Genomic DNA, 23,600 nt, shown 5'->3' with positions numbered 1-23,600 from the left:
CTTATGGATATATATGGAACTCTAACTAAAAAACATCAAAAAACAGGTTGGATAATAAAACACTGGGAAAAATGATTTAGTTCTTTTTAATTAACAACTATTTATTTAAACTATGATCAGCACTTACACAGTTGCAAAGAAACAAGTGAACCGAGTATATTTAACGTTATTACTATATATTTAAGCGCGTAACTGAAACAGTTGCCAAGCAAACGGGCCGACACAGTAAACTCCAACCTAAATATTAGGTAAACGCATTTGGTTTAAGCATCACTAGGTTGTACCTGAGCGGATCTCTAAAACTTGCAATTACGGTAACCGAAGAAGAGCTACAACACTCCTTTAAAACATACCTTAACAGATTAGATTAATATTAATTATTCAGTCTCCTAAAAAATGGGCCCTGAGAAGGCTGTTTGATGGGTTTTTACAATCACGTAGGACCTATGGGAAGTTGTAAGAAAATGTAGAGGGTGTTTGGGTTGTTCAGTTGAAGGTGTTGAAAGGTTTTGAAATGAAAAATAACTGAAATTATAATCGAAATGAAGTTACACTAAAATTATGAATAAATTCTTAACTCAATGGTAAATAGAACATTTGGTCGGTGTAATATCTTGGTCATCGAAAACAGATGGAGCCATTTAAGAATAATCTCAATGATGAAGATTTTTTAACAATGGTGTATACAACCTTTTAGCAAAATTAGGAACACAGGGTTGTTCAACCTCGGATCATCACTGATTTTTGAGGGATCGAATTGAAAATGTTTATGCTAATTTAGGGAACCTGTAGAAAAACACACTAAACTCTCTTGGTCGTTCAACTAATAGTTTTAAATTCAAATTCCCTTAAAATTAATGTGCGGCACGTCCCTACCGGTTCGAGAAGTACATACTATTCGAACACATGAATGTTGCCTGTTGCCAACACCCTCAACTCAAATATATTCAAAGTCAACATGAACTGTCCAACGTAAACTATAATATACGAAGAATTAATTCCAAATCTCAGGTACAATGACAAAAAATAATCCAACTGGCGATCTGGCACAATTTCAAAAAAATCGAGAAAAAATCCAATTTAAAATCAAAATTTATGTAAAAACCTTTAGTCGTTAAAGTTATTTCAGACCGCCCTAAATAGAACTAAACTGCACTAAATATGGTTAGAACCTTGATCTAACCTTTAACAAAACCTAAGAGCTAAAAGTTTTAAAACAAATCGAGGACGATACAAATGGGAATGGAAAACAGATATGAACGCGACGAAATTATAAATAGTCAGAAAATGGATCGGAAAATGTTAAAGGTGTTATATTGCAACCGTTGCTAAGATCACTGTTATGTCGTCAGGTTTTCCACCTAAAATTTAAATTTGTAGTAGTAAGTTTAACGGGATAAAAGAAACGGGATGCTTACCGATTGTACTGATGCCGTTGGCGAAGGCTCGTTCAGCAAAGGGCGATACAAAAGTTTTGTCAAATGAAAGGCTGCGTGCCATCCATGCTATCGAGTTAGCTACCATTTGCAGTCTACTGGCGCATCTTTCGCCTTGACACTACAAGCAAAGCATTTGTCAAGGTACAATCTTACAAAGATAAAATACGTGTGCCAAGTTTTTCCACTACAACCGCACGATAACTCCAGACATGCTTCTTTTTCCAAGAATGATAAGAAATTACGTATAATATGCATCTATTTTTAAGCGACACAATATAATGATGATATTTTATTACGGCTTACTTGACCCGTAATAATCGCGAAATGTGGCAGACACTTTTACTTACTTTAATTAGTTCATTTAAAATGATATTCTGAGGCAGATTGTCGAAGACCCCATCAGTTGCGACTAGAATTACGTCACCGTCCTCGACCGGGAAATTATCACTAGAGGCCAGTTCGGGACGGTCACTGAGCACGTCGGCTCTGTAGCCGGGTGGTGGCAGTGAGAGCTAAAAAATAATAAGTATAAATTAAGTTTGGAATTTTTTAACGATTACCGAGAAGTAGGTACGATAAATCCGAGTAAGTAATAAAATTACAAAATGGAAATTTGCAAGTAAATGCGTTTCCATCTGAGAGCGCATTAACAGATGAATTTATCCAAGGCATGTCTCTGATATTTTACCTCCTACATTTTCAATGTCCGCCCTGTATAATGAGCCAAAATAACTTTTTGCCATTAATTCCGAAATTATCGTGGTTCAAACTGACAAAACGCCGGACATGAAACCTTGATTGCTGGTGGGTAACGATTGACTCTAATAGGCTGCTATTGACGACTTACCTGAAAAGGTGTATTAAAATAATGTTGCTGTTCCTCGGATCGTCTGATCACGCGACCCTTTCGCACGACCATGAATCCACTATCGCCGATGTTGGCCGTATAGAGGGTGCTGTTCTCTCGGTTTAACAGTATCACACACGCCGTACTACTTCCTGGAAAAATATTAAATATGGAGAAAAATAACTATTAGCAATAGAATCCGATATTTTGGGGTACGCATATGGCAAACGGTTAACGCAGATCATGGAATATAAAGGGAGATTTGTGGATTTTCTACAAGTTTTTGATCCTTTTTTTAATCCTCAAGAGCCTCCTCTTGCACATTGAATTGACTATTCTTTATCTGAAATTGCCTTTTCCAGGTTTCCTTCATTCATTGGATTCACTCATGTCCTTCTTTCCAGATTTTCAACAGATACCACTCGACTTCTGTTCATTTTCAGTCTCTTCTTGCATTAAACTGATCCTTGCAAAAGAACCTAACATAAGTATGTTTGCTGTTTTATCGACAAAGATGCTGCTTGAGTGTCGTTTGCATTCACCAACATGTCCATTCATTCAAGAACGACGATTTCGCATATTTCAACGATGTAAGTGGTATTGAGTAAAGCTAAATCTCGACACACATCCATCCTGAACGTATTAATCGCAGTTTGACTCGCTATGCACACTCAACACCTTCCTAACTAGTTCCACGTATAGCTCTCAACACTAATTATAAACAATTTTCGGGAATCCTCTGGGCACGTATCGTGGTTACCCAATCATATCTGTTAATCTGCGCTTATTCAGTGCATAAAACATGTTTAGAGAGTAAAGGAAAAGCATAGTTACTGACTGATAAGCTGGCTGGCCTCAATATCTAAAGGGAAATCCTTATCGGAGGCTGCAAAAATATTGCAAAGGCAATTATTATGATACGAGACTGTGAGGAGAATTGCAACTATCCAGACCAGCGTGTTTATCATACAAATATGGGAGATTTATTGAATGAATTTTTGGCTTGTGAACTTCACCACATCGTCAGGATTTAAAGAGGAATACTTAAATTTCCACTGCATGCTGCTTTTCGTCCCACTCGTACGAGTAATTGCAATAAATAATTCATTTATGCACAGACAAATAATGCGAACGGAGAATCTCGCAGGAGCTTTAGCAGCAGAAAAATGCTTCGATCGGGTCATTACCATCGTCATTATTAAAGACCCAATTCAATTCAACAACCAATGCGTGATTACGAAAATAATTAACAATCAAAGCAGAAAGACGGATTGACGTCGACCGTTCCGGTGATTTACGCTGGCTTTCACATTTTTGGCATGGCACACAGCCGCAGGTTGAGTTATAATTTCAGACACAAGAGAGCTATTTTTGAAAAAAATCAGTCTCCCGAGCACATGACGTCGATCACGGGACCCATCGATGCTACTGGGTGTTTGTTTTTACTTTATAAGCGTCCCGTCCCATGACCTGAGCTAACCGCAGCGGTCAGACTTAATCGAAACATTTTTGCTAGAACCAATTGGGGTCAAAAGTGGATTTCCAAAGTCGTATTCTCCAAACATTAGCAAAATATTTGTAAGAATCGGGTTAAGGTCAGCTTATCAACATCAAAATAAAATTAGAAATGGATAAATAACCATTTTGTTTGTTTGCCATGTTTGCATCAAAATGGAGCGTCAACACTAATGAAACCAAATTAGTGCTTTTCGCTTTTGGTCACGCGGCAAATCTCCGTCACACACACACACAACAACTTACCTAAAATTGCTTTCTTATTATGTAGTAATTCGTAATAACTACTAGCTAATAACTCTGAAGGGTTGTTGGGGGTAAATCGTCCTAAATTAACTAAGCGCTCGCAGGTCTTCATAAGGTGAAGGGAGAATTCCCCAGGGTCGATTCCGTATGCCCTCCACCCTCCCACACCGTCCGCCACACCTGGAAAAAAAATACATTTATGTAAGAAGGTGGAGCTATTTTGGGTGGTTGCGGCAAGTGTTATAATAATGTTTAAGGTAGTTTCAGAAGGTTAAAGTTGATATCTTCCTTATCTTCTACAATTAATTTTGTAGCCGAATTGTGAATAAATCAATTGATAATAAATGATTAATGAATAGGTCAAAGTTAAGGTATTGTCTTTCATCGTTCGTGGGTTAAATCTTGCACTTTGAAACCATCCACTCAGTTTTTCTTGGTAAATTGCACATATTCGTTGACACAGCAATATTTTGCGTTTGCTGATAAAGAAAAAATCTCAGCCAATAAATTAACATCACAATTGAACTGGCCACAAATTAAGACGGTCATAAATCCATATCAGGAATATGAAGCGTAATAATTGTTATTGAACTTTTTGAATCGCTTCACTCAATATTTATCGCTTGCTACAATCCATAAAGTAACACCTGTCATGTTCCCTCAATTAATTATATAATCAACGGCTCAAATCAATCGAATTCATACACGTCAGCCCTGATGAGGTCAGTTTTCTTATGCACTCCTGCACAGTTAATGGTTTTAGAGCTATCCTTATACCTGAGATCGTTTTCTGCTTACTGTTAAAGAAATCGGGGTTTTAATACAAATGTAGCAGGTGATCCCGCTTTGGCAGCAGTCATCAAATGGATAATGGTGTGGTTGGCTTATCCTCGTTCCATGCTTTGTAACCTCCACTCACAACTGGGAGAAAGTAAGGATGTGTTGAGTGTAAGAGGCACAAAAGACTTCATTACACATCATGCTGAATGATTGTGGGTCTTGTAATGCAATTTAAGTCTGTATGTTGCCTGTGCTGCCTCTTGCTTCAGAAATATTGGGAAGGAAATAAGATTGAGTAGCCATTGCATAGCAGCCATGAGAGGAATATTTTTCTTTTAACAAATCTCCAGGGTTTCTTGCAGATGTTCTTGCACAGGTATCTTTACATCCAAGTACCTACATCTAAATTTCTCAGTGATCTGTGTCTTATTCAGAAATTAACCTGGGAATTATTATTCCTAAAGCAGGCTCGAAAGTGGGGCAAAGGTGTAATATTAAAGAAATGCATATTCCTAAACTGCCAAATAAAGCTCCTTGCCACAATGTTGTGAATAAATTACCAAATAATAGTTACAAAAAATATTAAGTAAATCCAGAAGAAACTGGTTGAATCCAAAGTCCACCTAATCTACACCAAATTCAATCAAGGTTTTCTCATGCGTTTTAGGGTAATTAGACATTTTCTAGGTGTTGATTAGGCATTGACTTAAATTAAAGCGCCTCCCGTTAATAGGAGTCTATGTAAATTGGTCTCCCAAGATGAGAAAGGTTATGTAGAAACCTTACCCAAGACTTCCGCGGATTTGTACCTTGCCTTGAACCAGGCATCGTCCCCGAATTGTCCGTGGACCAGTCTTTTGATTCTTCTCTCCTTTGAAAAACCACACACCGCGGACACCAAATGGGGCTCAGTTTTCTGCTGCAATTTCGGGTCCGTTGCAGTAGAGAAGTTATGAATGCCACTGAATAAAGCGCGTGATATGAGGCGTCCAGTTACGAATAATGAGTGCATTATCTTAGCCAGCTAATTGCAACGCATTAGTTGAATGTTGAATGGGCTCACGAAGACGCCGTTAATCACTATTTCCGCATTTTTGCCAAAAAATACACGGAGCTACACAAACGAGTCAAAGCAAAGTCACAAGATCACAGAGGTGTGGACAGAGGCGCAGAGGTTCGGGACGGGGACGCGACGATATGAAAAATGAATAAAAAAAAAACAAATTTCAGCTGGGAAAAAATAATTGACATTTGACAGAATAAGGAGCTCCGCTGTTTCAGAATCAATTGTAGACAATGAAAACAATAATCAAAATTGGATAAAATATTTTTTGAGTTAATATTTAAATTGCAATTAATTTTTAAATAATTTATTATCGCAATTACAATATAGAATTTGCTTAATAAGTATTTCATAACATTCTCTTGCTTACGAGACGAGTAGTGAGAACATTCGGAATAAGCAAAATTCATACATGGTAGGAAATAAAAATGTCCAATCTCGTTTCGAAAATATATTACAAATTGAGACGTCACCAAGTGCCACGGCTTATTTATTTTAAAACGGCAAATTTGCGAAAAACATATATAAATTAAGATTTTTAAGATAACACTTAAGTATGTAACTACATAATTATTTAAATTTTCAGACCGTTTATGATTCAATTTATACCATGCGAAATAGTGGTTAGTATAAAGCAAAAACAAGAATAAGGAAGTCCGCCAAACATAGGCTTTAATTACTACGGTTCTAGGACTGCAGAATTATGCTTTGCCTTGCAATTCTTGTATATAACTTTAGTGTTTAGAGGAATTGGAGAACATGAACACAGACGAATTGTTTAATAAGAAAAGCATTTTTTAATTTGTACAAAACAGAAAACTTAAGTATCAAAATAAATAAAAATTCGAAAGTAGAAATACAAAAACAATATTTCTAGTACTTCCTGTCCTCATATAAGAAGGTAAAAGTATATTATACTCAAAAACTTATATTGTTTGAAAGTTTTACATAAAAACTTAGTCACAATGACCGACGTGTATCTCTATGACGTAAGGTGTAACCTTCATGTTGAAACAAATGTATTTAATCAGCTGATTGCCAACGCTCTAACAAACAAGTTCCAGCTGTTGTCCTCGTCTAACTCCATAAATATCGATGTAAACAAGAGAGACACAACACAGTTGAAACGTTTTGGATTGCATGTGCTTAAAACGTCAATTATAGAATTGGAATGTCCTAAGCTTACAGAAATTCAAACATTTTTGTTTAAAGTAAGAATTCCATCAAACTTAAACTAAAATATCCCTTAATATAATAAACAAATATCCAAAATTTAAGTGAAATCTCCATATTATTTTTGAAAGGTAAATTTCAACATTCCACATTATGGTGTTAACCAAGGAGTATCGAATCTGCATGCCTTTAACCGTAGAGGAGGTAAGACCCTTGTTGTTTTTATTGAAAAATCAATGTTTACATCTAAATATAGATGAGTTTATCCAGTTTCCAAGGAGGAGCAAGCTGGAAAATACGTTTTGTTATTTGTTTCTCATAGGTTCCTGTCATGACATCCAAAGGGAGATAATTTCAATTAATTGAACATCCAGGTCGAATGTCTCTTTAGGGAACGCAGATTTAGAAATAATAGGAAAGAAATGCAACAAGTTGGCACCATGCCATAAATATCGCACATATTTGCCAAACATTAAATATTAACATTTTGTTAGGATCATTAAAAGACTGCCATTTAAGTGTGTTTTAGCTATCCCCTATGGCATTTGTTCATTCATTTACTTCTATATAATTAAATATAGATGAAGATGTTTAACCAGACACATTTGAGATTCTTTTTTGGACTTTACTCATTTTTGAACAATTGCTTGTGTCATTTACCTCTTGTTACGTTTCCTATTAGGCACTAAATTGTTTCTCTTAGTACCAAATTGGGCAGCTGTACATGATTGCCAGACACAGTCTTGAGCAATCAGGAGATGGAGTGGGAGTTGAAGTAGTGGAAAATAAAGAAATTTTTGATTCAGAGCATGGGAAAGGCCAATACACAGAAAAAAGAATCCATTTATCCAAGTAAGAACTTAAGATCTTTACTAAAACATATAGACATATATAGCTATATTCCCTTTTTTCGTGATTTATTCCTTAGAATATTACAAAAAAATTATCTTTAAGTTTATTTAAATATAATATTTAGATTACTTTAGGTTCTTCCAAGGGATTTTAAATGCCTACTAAATGTCTTTCAGTCGACTTCCTTATTGGATTCAAGCAATCATACCAAAATTATTTTATGTGACTGAAAAGGCCTGGAATTATTATCCATACACTATTACTGACTACACGGTAAGTGCCCTCAATTTCACACAAATAGAAAAATAAACTAATTTTTTCAAGTGTTCCTTCATACCAAGATTTCACATATCCATTCAGACCAAATATGAAAACAACAGTGGGACCACTGAAAATGTGAGTTTTTCTCTAAAAAATATGGGAATTTAACTCATCAAAAAAGTTTATTATTAGTGTCTAAATTTGAGTCCGGATCAACTTGCTGAAAGGATTGTTGAACACATTGACATTGCTTATGATGAATTATCTGCTAAGCACTACAAGGAAGAGGAGGATTTGAGGTTTTTTAAGTCTGCAAAAACAAACAGAGGTCCTTTGATTGAGGGCTGGAGAACTAATTACCAACCAATCATGTGCAGCTACAAACTTGTGAATGCCTATTTTGAGGTGTTTGGGCTGCAAACAAAAGTGGAAGAGTACATTCAATCTGTAGGTTTGAAAAAGATATTAAATTGATCTTCTAAATTTAACACTTAAAATTGTAGTTATTCAAAAAAATTATAAAGCATGTTATTTCCCATAGCAAAAATTATTTTTAGTGTATTCGTGAAATTCTCCTTCTGGGACATCGTCAAGCATTCGCGTGGATGGACGAATGGATCGATATGTCGATGGATGATGTCCGCAAATACGAAATTGAATTGCAACATCAAGCCAATGTGTTATTAAAAGAAAGTGGAACTGTTGTAGAGGATTCTATTCTTACAGAAACCACAGTAGAAGGCGTAGAAAAAACGGAGATTGAGGAAGGACTCGATGCTCTTGAGACTCCAAAAACTCCGGCCAAGAAAGGATATTTCAACTGGTTTTAATTGCTGGTTTTTGTTGCTTTAATTTGATGGAGATGATTACTGGTGTGCAATACTGGTTTTGATTTAGCACATGATTTGTTGGTGATAGAAGAAAATTGAGCCATTTTGGTTGTGATTCATTATTTCTTTGATGATATTCGTGTAGTTGTATTTTATGAATAAAGAATGACAATGTTATTTCATTGATCTTGTTTCTTTTGAAAATCGTTTGTATAACTAATAAATTAAATTTTGACACTTTAATGCTGTTCTTTGCAGTAAATAGAAGCTAATATATTTCTTCTGCAAGACAATGAAAAACGAGCAAAGTTTTGCTTTATATTTACATGAAAACTAATAATAAAGAAAAGACTCAAACTTTCTTACTTATCAAAATTTATTATAGTCCAAGAAGAAGTTTTACTTCTTGCTGGCTAAAATGATGCCATCATATTTCTGTTGGAACCATTTCATCGCATCTTCCTTGGTTAACCTATGGGGAAAACCAACTTTGCCTTGCTTCCTCCTTCGATGGGCTACATTGAAGCCTGGCCTGCCCAACACAACATAAAAATCTAACCCGTAGATACCTATACTTGGGTCATATTTGATACCCAAATCAATGTGTTCTTGGATACCAAAACCAAAGTTTCCAGAAGCTAAAATAGATATTTATATAAAAAAATCAAATTACACTAAAGCAAAAGCTTACCTGAAAAGTTGTCCCTTCTCAATTCATACTCTCTAACTTTCAAACCTCTTTCCAAAATTTCCTCAGCTTTGGCACCCCTTACTGTGCAATGGACAGCAATTTTTTCATTACGACGGATTCCAAAGGATCGTACAGTATACCTGGCTTTAGAAAACACAGGTTGTTGACCTGTGAGCTGTTCTAATACCTAACAAAAGGAGCGAAGTCTTAGGTTTTAGAGCAATACTTAAGTGAGTACTTACCTTGGCTGCTCTGGTAAGTCTGTCACCACTCTCACCGACGCAAATGTTCAGGCACAATTTGCGGATATGCAGGTCTCGCATCACATTTTTGGTCTTATCTTTTACCTCTTTCTTCTCCTTTTTGGCCACAGGCTGCAAAATTAAACAGGTTATGAGGAGGACAACACAAATAATAAACTTGAGAAATGAATTTTAATGACTAAAACGAGTAATTAGATATTAAATTCAGTAATTTGAAGGGTGGAAAATTGCTGAAAATGTTAGCAAATATGATTTTTTTTTTAAGAAGTTTCGGTAACTTTGAGAAATAGAACCTCACAACATAAACACTTAAAGAAGTTCGCGAAAAACACTGAAGTAACAAAAATATTGGTGTCCAAATGAAGGGCAAAGTTTTCTCTTTTTAGCTGCGTTTTTCAACAATAATTTCAATTTTTCTTATGAAGGATGAATTAAGAAAATGTATGGAAAATATTGAAAAACACTCACCGCCATGGTTAAAAATTTTTGAAGAAAGATATAAAATTACTGGCAGCTGTCAGAAGTCAAACCAAGTGACACGTTGAAACGTTTGCAAGTGTGCAATATTCTTTGAGCAGAAAGATGTGTCGACATTGTAGAAAATTGATAAATAATATTTTAATCATATTATCAATTCATCATCATCATCATATCAAATAAAAATATCAAAAAACAATTAATCATAAAGAAATAAAAATAAAATAATTGATTTTAAGTGTTGGGAAAGAGTTTCGCTTAATGGTACTTACAACTTCATAATTTTTTACCTGACTGTCTATTACTAGGCGTTAGGGAAGAAGGCCCTATTACAATTATCTTCATGTTTCTATGTACACAGGGCCTATTGATCGATCCAACTTTCTCCCCGCATTTTTGCTCGTAAACAGTAAAGTAAAATTTCTTTTACAGATTTCACATCCTGAAAAAGGTCCTCTAGAAGAAATACGATGAACGACGATTTAGAACCAAAGGCCAATTCACTAGTCTCCAGTGAGCGCAAACTAGCCCGAAGACTGCGAATTAAGAGTCGCTTAGAGGCTTTTAAAAAAAGGTATATTTTCCGCAATTAAAAGCCATTATCATACAAATTATACAAACACTTAATAGACAAAATGACCAAGAATTGGAGGCCTCTTCTCAAGGGGAGGTGTCAGAGCAAGGCGAAATTCAAAACCAACTTAAAAAGAGCGCTGAAGTATTAGAAAAGTACCTTATTGAAGGTTTCTATTAGATTTATTAAATAGCACATGTATCGCACACTAATTTATAGGGGAGGAATACATTACAAACATTAGAATTGCAAACGACGCCCGGGAAGTGAATAGAAGAGAGTCTGAAGCATTGAACAGAGAAATAGTGCTTCGTCAGCTGGATGAAGAGGCCAAGTCTGCAAACGAACTGTTCAGCATAATTGCGTCTAAATGGGCGGTAATTCTGCAAATTAGGCGCAGTTTTGCTTAATTAATAAAAAATCGGTGCTTCAGTCAATACAACGCCAAAACGATCCTCTTACCATAAATGAATCAATAATCGAGCAAAAGGAAAAGTGTGACATGCTCATCAGCCAGAAGGACCGAATTATTGGAATGCTGAATGAAGAGCTCAGGAAGGCGGAACAACAATTTACCAAAGACCAGAAGAAGCAAATGGAGGATATCAGTACCTTAACGCAGAGAATCGAAAAACAAGTTCAGTTTCTAAATGAGTTTGAGTGCTCCACTAAATATCGCTTGTAGATATCATTTATGAAACGAGCCTATCGCGAGGAAGTGAACATATTGGAGAAAGTGGTTAACCAAGAGAGAAAAGTTTTGATTGAGATTTCCGATAGGAATTGGGAGGAACTGTTCAAGAAGCGCGAGTGCCAGGAGATCTCCAACATGAACAAAAAGTCTGAGCAAGTTGAGGAGTTTAATCGTCGAATGGAGGAATTAAGACTCGACTTTCAAGTCAGTTCCCTTCCTGCTAAGTTTCAAAATCAACAGCATTAAAACCTTTCAGGAGCATTACCGCGAGACCAAAATCAAGCTGGAAAACGACATCGACGAGCTGCTTAGGGAACTTGAAAATATTAAGGCTCTCACCCTGCTCAACGGCGAAAAGTTGGATTACAATTACCAAATTCTCAAGAAGCGGGAAGATGAGAATATAATCATCAAATCTCAGCAAAAGAGACGAATGAACCAATTGCAGGACGTGATCAACGACTTAAGGAAACAGATCGGAGATTACGACAGCAACATGTCGAATCGGATCAAGAAGCTTTCGGAGAGTATTAGGAAGCTTCAGAAGTCAATTTTGGATGTAACAAATTATGTTTGTGGCCATTAATTTTTGAGCGCAAATTGTTATATTAAAGGTTGAGGCCAAAGCCGACCACTTCGCACAAGTAAATGACGAGAAGTTTCATATGTTATGGGAAATGAACAAAACCCGAGGTTTGGAGGTATTAAAAAAAATCCTGGACATTGACAGGGTTTTGTATGAGCAGCAAATGGGTCTCGACTGGGATCCCCCTCAGAATTTTATTGTGGATAAGAGAACCTTACCCAGCTACAAACTGGCTATGAACAAGGTTCCTATAGAGCTTGGTGAGTACGGCAGATCATTTAGTCTGGATGGAATTGATCCCTATCAATTGATTCTCATCACTTTTACAACATTTTCAGGAAAGCAGGAAATTTGTAATCCAAAATAAAATGGTGGGCATTGCTTGTTATTATTTTACATGAGTAACAAGACACGCTACAGTTAAATCTATTCACCATTATATCAAGAACATGTAGAAATCATCATTATTATTACGAATGAATGGTTAATAAATTTACTTTGTTAATTAAAAAGAGCTTATTTCACTATTAAAATAGTTGCGTATTCTATATCCAACTCTGAAATTTATCTTAAAACATTAACTCAATATATGCCTACTGAAGCCGTTACTTTTTGTACTTTTTGCCCTCAGAAATGCGTCGAGACACCAAAAGCGTAAAAATGAGGAATCCTGTTGTGAGTCAAACAACTGAGTCAATCCCTACCACTCCAAGTATTTTAGATGCAATGGATGAGCAGACCCCAAGCAGCAATTACATGAAACTTCTTAAACATATTTTGACTAGAATTTCAGACAAATCCGGATTTTTGGCTGAAAAACGATTGAAGGAGCTTCTGAAGGGGTATGAGGATAATCTGGAGCATATTGTGAGAGTGGATAATGTTTTTGTCGTGAGATTTCTTCCTCCTTTCTTCTTTTTCACTTTACATCAATGTTTTTACCGTAGGCTATAGGCATTCAAGACGCCTCTTATATAAATATGCTCTTCAAACACTTCCTGCCCTACACTTTCTGTCCAGTGTGCCAAGGCTCGATGATGATTCAGCCTTCCAAAGTTGAAAGCAGAGGCTCCTCAGGCTCTCAAATGTCTTCAATATTGTCTCGTAAGTACCCATTAAAATTTTATTAAAATCTGGTTTTAACTTTCATTAGGCTTTGAAGATGAAATTTTATTTATTCCTGAACTGGAGGATCTCGTAGAAGCAATTAGACAACCTGATAACGTCCTAGGAGCAATAGTCTCCCGGCTGGGCGCCATTGAAGACATTGACGAAGAACCGGATAGTGTGTCGATGATATCTGAACATGAGGCTGTTGAGGACATTTGCAAAGTTGCTGAAATTGAAAAGTAGTACTCAAAAAAACTTAAATTTGTTTGATTAAATTTTGGTTTTAGTTTTGTTTCAGACAAGGCCAAGAAGAAGTTGAAAGCTCTCTCCCCAAGGAAGAAAATTTCTATTTCTAGATTGACTGAGTTCTACTATTGTCAGTTCCGACATCCTTTAGTCATTAGCCCGATTTACGTTTTAAAGGCTTTGAGGGAGTTTGTAGCTTCGTATTACATCAGAACCCTTGGGTTCGTCAATGTTTACGTTGAAATTTTGAGGTCATACAATTTGATAAATGCAATTTTAGGGTTCCTACTACGGGGGCTCGATTGCAAAAGAAAAGACAAACGATTTCCAGGTATTTGACTCAGCATGATATCAAAACATATTGGGAAAAATTTAAATTCAATTTTGGTGAGGATAGAGTGCGGGTTTGGAATGGTCTTTTAACCGGATTGAAGAAGTATCATCAGATATTGAAAGGTAATAATGAAACAGGTGAAATTTCGTTCGAAAATCAGATAGTTATTTTAGATCGTCGTTCAATTTGTGACGAGGTTCTTAAACTGAGAAAGGAAAATGCTGAGCTGAGGAGACTGTTGGGCAATTATTTGGACTGTCATGAACTATTACCTGATTCATGTATCACTGAAGGATGTCCTAATTAATTATTTTACACATTCATATATTCATATTTTATATAAACAATTATAATAAAGAGTGATAGAAAAACTAATTAACTTTTTGTGCTACTTCTGGTTTTTGATTAACTAGTCACCTGCACAGGTTTTAAAGCATTAGTACAAATGGCAGCCTTCTAGAGTCTTACAAATTAATTAATGTAGGGCATGTTACATCCAAATTACCAATAAATACGGTAAATACATGGCAACCTAATATAGGTTTTTAATTTGTTTAACACTAATTTTATTAACGACATTCAACATAAAGTTTTGAGAGAAATTCCTTAATTTTTCTGTTTACCTAATATACTTCTTTAACCGAAATTAGTATATCAAAGGTTTGCAATACATGATATCACGATTGCTTTGGGCCGGCAAATGATATCTCTGTTTTCATCGCACAGGCAAGTGTATTAAACAGATATTTAATTAAAATATGTAAGATCTAGAGTTGTCAGAAACAATGAAAACCTTATTCTCCATAATATCAAAAAATTATAAATTACCAAACAATACGAGATTAATAACCACAATGAATAAGGAATTTCCCCACATACGTAGTTCATTCTAAACATGAACTTTCTAGTATACATCTAACAAAGATCATCAAAGCATATTACATAAATAATTATTAATTCCTAGCTAATAAGTGTCAGTTTAAAAATAGTTCTTGTCCCTCAGCCTCTTAATAAACACCGGCTCCACATCCTCGTCTTCCTAAAATGACCAGAACATTTCATGTTCTCAAAAATTGCCTTTGTAACTTACTGCAAAATATGAAGGAGCCTCAATTTCCACAATACTCTGAGTAGCACCCTCTTTGCATGTCAACCAAAAGGTCTGCATGAGCCCTTTTCCCTTCACCTCTACAAGACCACGCTCCTCAATTTTATACCCACCAATCGCGTCCAGGGCTTTCTTCATTTCCAAGCTAATGTGGATTTTTGAGGCTAAAAGCAACCATAATTAAATCATGATCATTGTAATTCTTCTAGTATGTACCGAGGCCTGTAGATTCCATTCTAGAAGCCGTATTCACAGTATCGCCAAACAGGCAATATCTAGGCATTTTGGACCCTACAATCCCGGCCACTACAGGTCCAGTATGGGCTCCAGATCTGTAAAACAACTTTGCTGATCATGCACAAAACTTTTTAGCAAAACGTATACCTAATTTGTAGCTTTTCCGACTTCCTATGGGGAATTTTAAAGTGTTTAGACCCTGCCAGTAGATCAAGGGCCATGCTGGCTATTTCAGATACGTGTTTATTTCCTAGAACTCATATTTCAGACCAAATTGAAACAAATTGAAAGTTATTATTACCATTTTTAACTGGAAGTCCAGAGGCCACCATATAAGAGTCTCCAATAGTTTCCACTTTATAGACGTCGTAGCATTCGATTCGAGCATCAAATTGCTTGTAGATTTTGTTGAGGAATGTCACTACCTGCAATATTTAAGTTTAATCTTGTAAAATTAGATTTACGATCAAAAAGTACCTCCAAAGGCGTGCTGATTGCTGCAATTTCAGTGAACCCCACTATATCACTGAAATAGACTGTCACTGAGGCGTAGTATTCAGCAGGAACCTGAAATTGCCTTCAATAGTCTGATGAAAAGTGATTTATTATAGATTGTTACTTGTCTCGTCTGTTTTAGTTGTATTGCAACACTTGGAGGGAGCATCTGGAAGAGTAAAGAGTCGCTTTTCTTTTTTTCCCTTTTCAATTCATTGGCCTTTTTGGATAAATTTGCTGCATAGAGCTGGATATGGAGGCATTAAGTATGAAAATTTCTATGGTTTCAGGTTCATATACCTGAATTGTTGCCACTGCATTATGCACCAGCCAAATAATCACTGGAGACACTGCCAATACTACTATAAGAATGGTGATTCCTAATGCTTCTTGATTGGCTGCTACTTGCAAGTTATCACTCACATAATCACTAAAAATTGATTCACTCAAAACCTTTAAAAACTGTTAGGGTTGAATGCTATTTACCCTATAGTGACCCTCAGTGATCTTTGCAGTTTTCTAAGCTCGTCGGTGTATAAGGCAATAGAGTCGAAGTAGTTGAGGGCGTCGTCGTAGTTTGGGCGCCGTTTTTCATTTTTTATTATAATGTCGTTCCTAAAACCCAATAAATGAGATTTTAGTGTGTCTTCTCCACAAATTCCTTAAATCCGCACACAAATTTTAAATATTATCCCTCTAAAATCAGTGGCGGTGTGAGCTTGGAAACCCCCTGTTTTTACCAATTCTTGCTAAACTTTCATATTCGCCATTGTCATGAATAGGTTGCTCTGTTCAAGGGTTATTTGAAAGGTCATAGCTGACAATGTTGTTTCTACGTGGCATCACCACGGCGGTACCATTACTACTATTATCAAAAAACGTTGGTTTCTCACAGCTTTTTGATGTTCCCATAATCAATCATCGTCTGCGACAAATTCTTATATTCTTCCTTCAATTTGGCCACATAATTCAGGGAGGTATTCAATAAATCTTTGGCAATAGAATCGTGTTGGATATAGTTGATGTAGTTTTGAGGCTTCAAGTTGCCTCTTCCGAAATAGTTGACTCCGTAAACTCCGGCTATTCCAGTGCTCTCGATGCTCTTTAATAGGTTTTTAAATGCCAGCAAATACCTATGAAGGAATTTTAATCAAATTAATAAGTTGACAGAGAAATCTGTTTTACCTCCATACACCACTAGTGTCAGTTTCCTTGATCTGTTGCGTTAAATGTTCCAGCATTGCAGCATTAACTGAGGTATACCAAGCGAGAACGTCAGTCCAAGTACGTTCTTCTGTTTGGTTAACTGATTGCCTGTGAAAACCATTATTTTCTAAAGCTTTTAATTCGAAAAGTATTATAAATAATCCTATACATGGGGCGAACAAAAGGATTATCCCATTACTTGGACATAATAACATTGAGACCCGTGCTTTGACATGCGGATCTGCTTAGTGGGAGCTTAAGCTTTATTTTCAGGGGAAAACGGAGAGTTATGTGCAGGAGATACTCACCTAAAAGTTGTCAGATTCTTAAGGAAAGTCTCTTTGTCCAAATACACTTTCCTGCGCCCTTCAAATTGTAACGCGAGAGTGGGCCAAAAGCTCATGTTTCCTAAAGCTTCGTTGGTCAGCTCAAATCGAGCGCTTAAATTTGTTCTCTGGGTCTTGCTGGAAAAGGCGAATACTTAATATCTCAAGAACTGTAACCAAAGAAGATTTATTAGAGGCCGACTTGAATCGAACATTTTTTTCATTAAGCAAAATTCTATATGAAAATTCGTTTTTTTTGTAAAGTTTATTTACTATCTTGGGTAAAATCACGTTGTATTTATAGACGGCGTGTGTGTCATTTGCTCTAATAGAAAATTGGAACTATTTGCTTGTATCAGTTAGATCAATCAGTTATTCTTGGAAATTTAATTATCTTGGCGTTTTACGTCGTAGGGAAGAATATCGATGGGTAATATCTCATGCGGGAGATTATTCTAATAATTTACTTTGTGGATTCTTGACCTCCAGTGTAGACGTAGAAAGCCACCTCTGACCTTTCCAGTTGCATCCTCGTCACCACTTTCCCCAGTTCAGTTGCTGCAGTCACCTGGAACCAATTCGCCCTTAAAACTAACTATAGAATCCTTTTTTCTTTAGCTGTATGCACCTAGAAACCCCCTCTGTTTACATTAGCAAGTGTGTTTAACTCTCGAGCTTCTTCACATGTTTCCGCTCCAAAGAAAGAACTTCTTTTCTTTCATTCTCACCCTGTATACGCCTCTAAACCCCTCTCTGTTTATATTAGGTGTGTTTAATTCCTTCAGTACACTTTGCCAATAGTCATTCGTTAAGTTAATTACCTCGAGCGAATGACAAATTAAAATATATGGACACATAGTCATTAATCGGTTTCGCCTTAAATTTATTTGTCGTTAAGTGTCATGCCGTATACCCTCGGATCGATGTGGCATGGGTTGAGAAAAGGTCAATAGATAATGGGACAATATCGAGTATTGGGGCAAAGGGTTCTTTTAATGGCGGTCGGGGGGCGTATTGGCCTGAAGAATTGTGAAGAAAAAAGCAATAACGGTAATAATATGGGTATGGGAGAATGCACTTACAAAAGGGGGTAAAGTCTCTTGAACGTGTAATCTCACCGGGGTCCTTTTGACTAAGATTCTTTTGACAAATTTTGACAGACCTTTAGGCGCTGACATCACCAATCCGCCATTTTATTGAAGGCGGAACATGCGAAGGCTCCAGGAAACAAATGACTGCTCCACAGTCACGTGTTTCAACGTCAACCCTTTCGAAATTTCACTTTGACATATTTGCACGTGTAAATAGAAGAAAGGTAGAGATATCAAGGCCGAGGAGGTACACTGAACTGGTGAACAGCTTCCATTCCTCTAGATAACTATCTTCATGTAGACATATGAGCCAAAGAGGGACAAGGCGAGGTTTCAAGTTTAATGAATATTATCGTATTAAAGGTCGTGTTGCACTTCAAAAATTAATAATCCTATAAAGCTAACAAGCGCAAAGTGTATGTTCTGGATATTTGGCACGACGATAAACCCCAGCATGGGAGGCAAACATCCCCCATGCTGGTATAATATTGACACAGGGTGTGCGACTTTTATGTCTCATTCTCTGCGATCAAGTAATTCATACGGCTGCACTATTAACGAAAATGAATATTGATTGGATTGAGGCCGAAACAGGGAATCTGAATAGTAAAAACTAAAAGGGATTGAGTTTCATTTGTGACATTTGGTAACACGTCAGAGAAGCTCTGACGGCCATTGCATTGGAACAAATAAAACAAAATGGCCGAGTTTATGGCCGCTTTTGTTTTTATGCCGACGTCACAGAGAAACCTTCACGGCTATTTGCTCCGACAATAACGAAACCAAATATCCCCTAAATTTCTCTCTTACCTGATTTTCCACTTCAATGCTGTCATGCTTCAAAATCATGATGTTCCTAAGCATAACCGAAGTTTGGACGATCAGCGCGAGAATAGGGATGAAGGGCAGTATCAACATTTGCAGTAGATGGAGCTTGCGACCCCTGCCGTCTGCAGGGTTGATGGATTTGGCGCAGCAGTAGCCGCGAGGTACGACCTGCGAGACGTCTTCGGAGCTGAGGGAGCGCAGGGAGACTTCCTCGCCCCCTTGGGATATGTGATTGGTCAGGGATTTTTGGTTGTTGAGTGACATCACTGGAAAGCGAAAAGTAGGGTGAGAAAGGTGGTTTTGGTTTTTAGTTCGTCACCGAATTAAATGGGGAATTTTTGAGGATTTTGGAAAGTAAATTTTGCATATGGAGCGGGTTTAAAGTCAGGAATAATGGATATTTCTCAAAAGCTGCACTCTAGAAAAAATCGCTTTTTTGAACCGCTAGGGCGCCTCTAGTGTTTTAATCAAACAACATGAAGAATGCTTTCTGAGGTAAAGAAGTTATTGCACCCTAAGCGCAACCAGGATTTTTTTGGCAAGATATTCATATATACATACATATATATATATATACATTTGTCCCAGTACGGCCCTGCCTTGGAGTAGAATTCGGTGAAATACCTTGTATAAAATCATCTCTAAAACAGTTTGTTATGCATTATTTTATCTTTACAAAGTGCTCAGCCGCAAATTAACTGCTCTGAGCCAGTTTTGAGTTTCCAGTTCAAACTGCGTTTTCCCAAGTTCAATTGTGAACGTATTGGGGTCGATATAGAGGTGTTCAACCCTCTAAATAACCATAAAATATTGCAATAAACTTTGATTACGCGCAAAAGTTCGTAAACCGAATACCTCATTATTATTTGCAGCACGATAAATATCGAGTGTTTTATAATGTATTTGAAGCCCATGGGAGGGAAATTGGCGTCAATCCATTTACTCAAAATAAATCAGATATTTCCAAGGGAAATTCATCAGTTTTACCTAAAATGGAGTGAAGTTGTACCAGGAAGAATGCCGCTGAGGATGAAATTAGTTGCACGGAAAACGTTTCGTTATTATTTTGATGGACACGTGTTTCAAAATGTCTAATTAGACCGTCAATTAAGGTCGATCCGTTCTCTTCTTAATTAAAACTTAAAGAAATTCATGAATAAGGCGAGAGGCAGAAACTCATTTCCTATCATTTGTACTGGAAGCAAATTTCATTTGAAAAGCAATTATAGGTTTCTATTTCAGGCGCAAAATTACAAACAAAAAGTTAAATCAAAGTTTTAGATAATACACGTAATTCCCTTTATAGCAAATTTCTCAAAAATGCATCATTTGTTTTACTTAAAAGCTTTCTAAAATCGTCTAGAGAATAGTGGAAAACGCAATTCAAGAAGAATTCCCAAGTATCACATGAGTAGCAAGCATTATGCGCTTTCCCTAAGGTTTCCTTTCGCTATTCCAATATATGTCATATTTGTTTGTTAGCAGCTCTTCATCTTCTCTACAATTCTATTATTCCAAAAATCTAAACCTCTGACAATGCCATTGAACACTCAAAAATGGCAACACTGCGACTTTCTTTTGTCACACCTTCTTAGGGATGATGCATGTGCTTGAGGTCCCTTTCGCTGATTTAAGGCAACAAGCAATGTTGCCAGAGTTTAAAAAAATCCCTAATTTATGTCGTGTGCGATAAAACTTGTCTGTTTGTTTATTGCTTCGGCCATAAATCTATTTTTTCTGGAGAGCAAATTCCCATTTCGGCGACAAAACGTTTACGGTTTAATGACCTGCCAAAGGAGTTTAAATGATCGCAGCTATTGTATGTGGAATGCAAAACAAAGCTTAATCTTCATAATGACTGAAAGTGACGGCTGAAAATTGATAAATTTCGCCCAGTTTATCGCCGCCCGGTAAAAGAGGATTGAAAAATTTGCGTATTTATGCAAATTTATTGGAAATCAGAGACGCATTGTTATTGAGCGTGACAGGTTTTAAATTAAGTTGAATTATGAAAAAGTGAATGTAATTCGACATTCGAGTTATACAGTCATCCGGTGGGTTTAACGCCGCAATTATTGTCACTTTGTTCGGAAAAAAATTAATTTTCGGGAATGTTAGTGAGTTGTAAAATCACGATTTTTGATAATAAAAAATAATAAAATTCATAATAAATAATAATAATGAATAATAAATAATAGTAATAATAATGATAATTAATAATAATGCGTAATAAACAATAACCATAATAATAATATACTAGGGCGGTAGTAGGGAATATACCAAAGATATACACCAAAGAACAAGGAAAAAGTGGAAATAAAAAGAAATCCACATGCTTCTTTTAAGAAATATAAGGTGTTCGAAAGGGAAAAAAATAGAGATGCAGAATGAATATGCGCTTTTACCCCCAAACTAATTTTAGCCCCTAACTATAGGCACGCCCTGGAAAAGAACTTTTTACCCCCCCTCCCCTTCAAAAAAACCTCCTTACCGATTTCTACGGGCTCCAGCTTTGTACTCCTTGCAACTGAACTCTGCCAAAATCACTATACGTATCGCGTTCAAGTGACTGAATTTTTTCCGTCTGAGGGTTGATTAAAGTGAAGTTACCCCCCCGGGAACGCACCGCAGTAGGCCAGACTTCAATGCGGACTGAACAACTTCAACAAGTTGTCGGGAGTTTTCCGGAGTTTCCGCACGTTTTAGGGCCGGAATCTTGCGCCTATAGTTCATCAAAGGCAAATAATTGCCTAGTAGTTAGTCTCATGCTTCAGGGATGGTGAACGTGTTTGTTTAAGTAATGCTGTGTATACAGGGTGAAGAATCACATGAGTCAGATATTAAAGAATTTTTAATGTAGGCATGTATGTGGCAATACGTCATGGACGTTGAAATTTAAATTATCATAAGACATTTGAATTCATTATCGCGATTGACATCAAAAATGTATAAATGTTTGGTGAAAAAAGTAGCCCTGGTCAGTATGTTGAAGACTTTCATCAAGATGAGCTTTCTGCAGCTGGTAAGTAGAGTGCCAAATCTTGTGAATTTCCTGCAACATTTTTCCTCAAAGTTGATAGTTCTGCTGTCGCTGAGCGCAGCCAGTCTGGGCCTGCCAAGAAAAAGAAGAGCAGATGAGGGACAGTACTACCACGATGACAGCGGTAAGCTTCATCCCTTAAAGTGCTAAGATATCCGAAAAAGTCCAGACAAGCTTATCAAGCGGATAATTTCCATATAAAAATAATGAACTTATTCTTCGGAAATTATCTTTTAGATAAAGTTGGCAGTAGTTTATCTGCAAGGAAATTAATTATGCCCGGAAGTCAGAAACCCCCTAAAATTCGTATGTGAAATTCCTCCCTCGTTCCTTTGATTTTCAGCTTAAGCAATTTGCCCCATATTAATAACTAAACTGTTCACTAGTTTTTCACTTATTTAGGTCACTACCATCCTGATTCTAGCGGTATGTATTGTATACACTAACCCAAATCATCCCATTAATTACAATTTCTTGACTTCCAAGTAAGTACCACTCGGTACGCAACTTTCTAAGACATTTTTCCATTATTATCTCGAATCTTCGATTTTTTATTAACAGGCCGGTACATCCCTGATAATTCTGGCGCCTACGTCCATGATGACAACCCATATATCCATGACGACCCACCTTATGTCCATGAAGTAGGGCCTGAAGGTATGCTAATTCTCCAATACGATTTTACCAAGAAGTGAATATTGGCTCTATCGAGGTCAGTGCATTCGTTTGTGGTGATTTTTGGTTCCAAAAATGCCCGATTTAATTGATTTTTATGTACGAGTACGTCGATCGTAAGATTTTCTCGCCAATTCCTTGACCTTTAAGTTTAAAAAATTTTTATTAAATATGTGGGATTTAACTTTTTCATGTTTTATCACTCTGATTAACAATTTAAATTCATGTGATATTGATGAAAAAATAACGCAAATGATGATGATCTTGATATATGTAAATGCCAACGAAGAATTTTGTTGTTTTCATTGAATATTGAGATTAATGCGTGATTGCGTAGAAATGTTTAGGAATGAACAGGAAAGTAGATGCCAATTAGGGTTCTTTCGGACTGTTTCAAGTTCAAGTTTTTGTTCAATAGTCATCCCTCATTTTGATTCATATTTTCCTTCAGGGGGTTTCGGAGGAGAAGGAGGAGTCGGCAGGGACGGCAAAGGGGGATCGGAAGGACCGGGCGGACCTAATGGACCAGGAGGTCCTAATGGACCTGGAGGACCTAATGGACCTGGAGGGCCTAATGGACCTGGAGGACCCAATGGACCTGGAGGACCTAATG

General features: G+C 36.6%; 5 protein-coding genes across 5 annotated transcripts; 2 read left to right on the top strand and 3 right to left on the bottom strand.

The window, feature by feature from the left end:
- Positions 1–72: 72 nt before the first annotated feature.
- LOC136409034 (protein phosphatase PTC7 homolog) lies at positions 73–6,037 on the bottom strand. Its single transcript, XM_066390317.1, has 6 exons — positions 5,614–6,037; positions 4,048–4,227; positions 2,287–2,438; positions 1,787–1,951; positions 1,419–1,557; positions 73–1,361 (listed from the first exon to the last, which is right to left on the bottom strand). The coding sequence occupies exons 1-6, from the start codon at positions 5,837–5,839 to the stop codon at positions 1,312–1,314; spliced, it is 912 nt and encodes a 303-aa protein (XP_066246414.1). The 5' UTR covers positions 5,840–6,037; the 3' UTR covers positions 73–1,311.
- Positions 6,038–7,122: 1,085 nt separating this feature from the next.
- rdgBbeta (cytoplasmic phosphatidylinositol transfer protein 1) lies at positions 7,123–9,188 on the top strand. The gene is made up of 6 exons (XM_066399333.1): positions 7,123–7,267; positions 7,767–7,915; positions 8,092–8,188; positions 8,240–8,311; positions 8,369–8,623; positions 8,734–9,188. Exons 1-6 carry the CDS (start codon positions 7,217–7,219, stop codon positions 9,004–9,006), a joined length of 897 nt encoding a protein of 298 aa, XP_066255430.1. The 5' UTR covers positions 7,123–7,216; the 3' UTR covers positions 9,007–9,188.
- Positions 9,189–9,364: 176 nt separating this feature from the next.
- Positions 9,365–10,068, bottom strand: RpL11 (ribosomal protein L11). Its single transcript, XM_066399345.1, has 3 exons — positions 9,940–10,068; positions 9,698–9,884; positions 9,365–9,644 (listed from the first exon to the last, which is right to left on the bottom strand). Exons 1-3 carry the CDS (start codon positions 10,018–10,020, stop codon positions 9,406–9,408), a joined length of 507 nt encoding a protein of 168 aa, XP_066255442.1. The 5' UTR covers positions 10,021–10,068; the 3' UTR covers positions 9,365–9,405.
- A 560-nt stretch (positions 10,069–10,628) lies between these two features.
- Positions 10,629–14,347, top strand: LOC136414966 (dynein regulatory complex protein 1). Its single transcript, XM_066399295.1, has 14 exons — positions 10,629–10,701; positions 10,870–11,011; positions 11,068–11,180; positions 11,231–11,388; positions 11,445–11,648; positions 11,697–11,909; positions 11,962–12,264; positions 12,320–12,555; positions 12,972–13,182; positions 13,239–13,395; positions 13,445–13,640; positions 13,689–13,868; positions 13,928–14,103; positions 14,155–14,347. Exons 2-14 carry the CDS (start codon positions 10,908–10,910, stop codon positions 14,286–14,288), a joined length of 2,385 nt encoding a protein of 794 aa, XP_066255392.1. The 5' UTR covers positions 10,629–10,701; positions 10,870–10,907; the 3' UTR covers positions 14,289–14,347.
- Positions 14,345–21,907, bottom strand: LOC136414971 (uncharacterized). The gene is made up of 15 exons (XM_066399309.1): positions 21,764–21,907; positions 19,255–19,538; positions 17,821–17,921; positions 17,336–17,491; positions 17,007–17,135; positions 16,715–16,954; positions 16,308–16,436; positions 16,122–16,251; positions 15,946–16,068; positions 15,804–15,893; positions 15,628–15,751; positions 15,474–15,576; positions 15,306–15,421; positions 15,072–15,253; positions 14,345–15,020 (listed from the first exon to the last, which is right to left on the bottom strand). Exons 2-15 carry the CDS (start codon positions 19,534–19,536, stop codon positions 14,961–14,963), a joined length of 1,965 nt encoding a protein of 654 aa, XP_066255406.1. The 5' UTR covers positions 19,537–19,538; positions 21,764–21,907; the 3' UTR covers positions 14,345–14,960.
- Positions 21,908–23,600: the final 1,693 nt, after the last annotated feature.

Source organism: Euwallacea similis, chromosome 1, assembly GCF_039881205.1.
Source record: "Euwallacea similis isolate ESF13 chromosome 1, ESF131.1, whole genome shotgun sequence".
Lineage (NCBI taxonomy): Eukaryota > Metazoa > Arthropoda > Insecta > Coleoptera > Curculionidae > Euwallacea > Euwallacea similis.
This window is presented reverse-complemented; position numbering and strand designations above follow the sequence as displayed.

What these genes read in the sequence shown, in the direction of transcription:
- rdgBbeta (XM_066399333.1), top strand. Translation starts at nt 7,217, where the DNA reads ATGGTGTTAACCAAGGAGTATCGAATCTGCATGCCTTTAACCGTAGAG. An exon ending in TGCCTTTAACCGTAGAGGAG is followed by an intron (nt 7,268 to 7,766) that starts GTAAGACCCTTG and finishes TGTTTCTCTTAG; the next exon opens with TACCAAATTGGGCAGCTGTA. An exon ending in ACACTATTACTGACTACACG is followed by an intron (nt 8,189 to 8,239) that starts GTAAGTGCCCTC and finishes AATTTTTTCAAG; the next exon opens with TGTTCCTTCATACCAAGATT.
- LOC136414971 (XM_066399309.1), bottom strand. Translation starts at nt 19,536, where the DNA reads ATGTCACTCAACAACCAAAAATCCCTGACCAATCACATATCCCAAGGG. An exon ending in GGAGGTCAAGAATCCACAAA is followed by an intron (nt 17,492 to 17,820) that starts GTAAATTATTAG and finishes CGCCTTTTCCAG; the next exon opens with CAAGACCCAGAGAACAAATT. An exon ending in ATGCAGTGGCAACAATTCAG is followed by an intron (nt 16,069 to 16,121) that starts GTATATGAACCT and finishes CTCCATATCCAG; the next exon opens with CTCTATGCAGCAAATTTATC.
- RpL11 (XM_066399345.1), bottom strand. Translation starts at nt 10,020, where the DNA reads ATGCGAGACCTGCATATCCGCAAATTGTGCCTGAACATTTGCGTCGGT. An exon ending in GACTTACCAGAGCAGCCAAG is followed by an intron (nt 9,885 to 9,939) that starts GTAAGTACTCAC and finishes TCCTTTTGTTAG; the next exon opens with GTATTAGAACAGCTCACAGG. An exon ending in GAGAAGGGACAACTTTTCAG is followed by an intron (nt 9,645 to 9,697) that starts GTAAGCTTTTGC and finishes TATCTATTTTAG; the next exon opens with CTTCTGGAAACTTTGGTTTT.
- LOC136414966 (XM_066399295.1), top strand. Translation starts at nt 10,908, where the DNA reads ATGAACGACGATTTAGAACCAAAGGCCAATTCACTAGTCTCCAGTGAG. An exon ending in GAGTGGATAATGTTTTTGTC is followed by an intron (nt 13,183 to 13,238) that starts GTGAGATTTCTT and finishes TTTTTACCGTAG; the next exon opens with GCTATAGGCATTCAAGACGC. An exon ending in AAAGTTGCTGAAATTGAAAA is followed by an intron (nt 13,641 to 13,688) that starts GTAGTACTCAAA and finishes TTTTGGTTTTAG; the next exon opens with TTTTGTTTCAGACAAGGCCA.
- LOC136409034 (XM_066390317.1), bottom strand. Translation starts at nt 5,839, where the DNA reads ATGCACTCATTATTCGTAACTGGACGCCTCATATCACGCGCTTTATTC. An exon ending in CAAATCCGCGGAAGTCTTGG is followed by an intron (nt 4,228 to 5,613) that starts GTAAGGTTTCTA and finishes TTTTTTTTCCAG; the next exon opens with GTGTGGCGGACGGTGTGGGA. An exon ending in CAACGGCATCAGTACAATCG is followed by an intron (nt 1,362 to 1,418) that starts GTAAGCATCCCG and finishes TTTAAATTTTAG; the next exon opens with GTGGAAAACCTGACGACATA.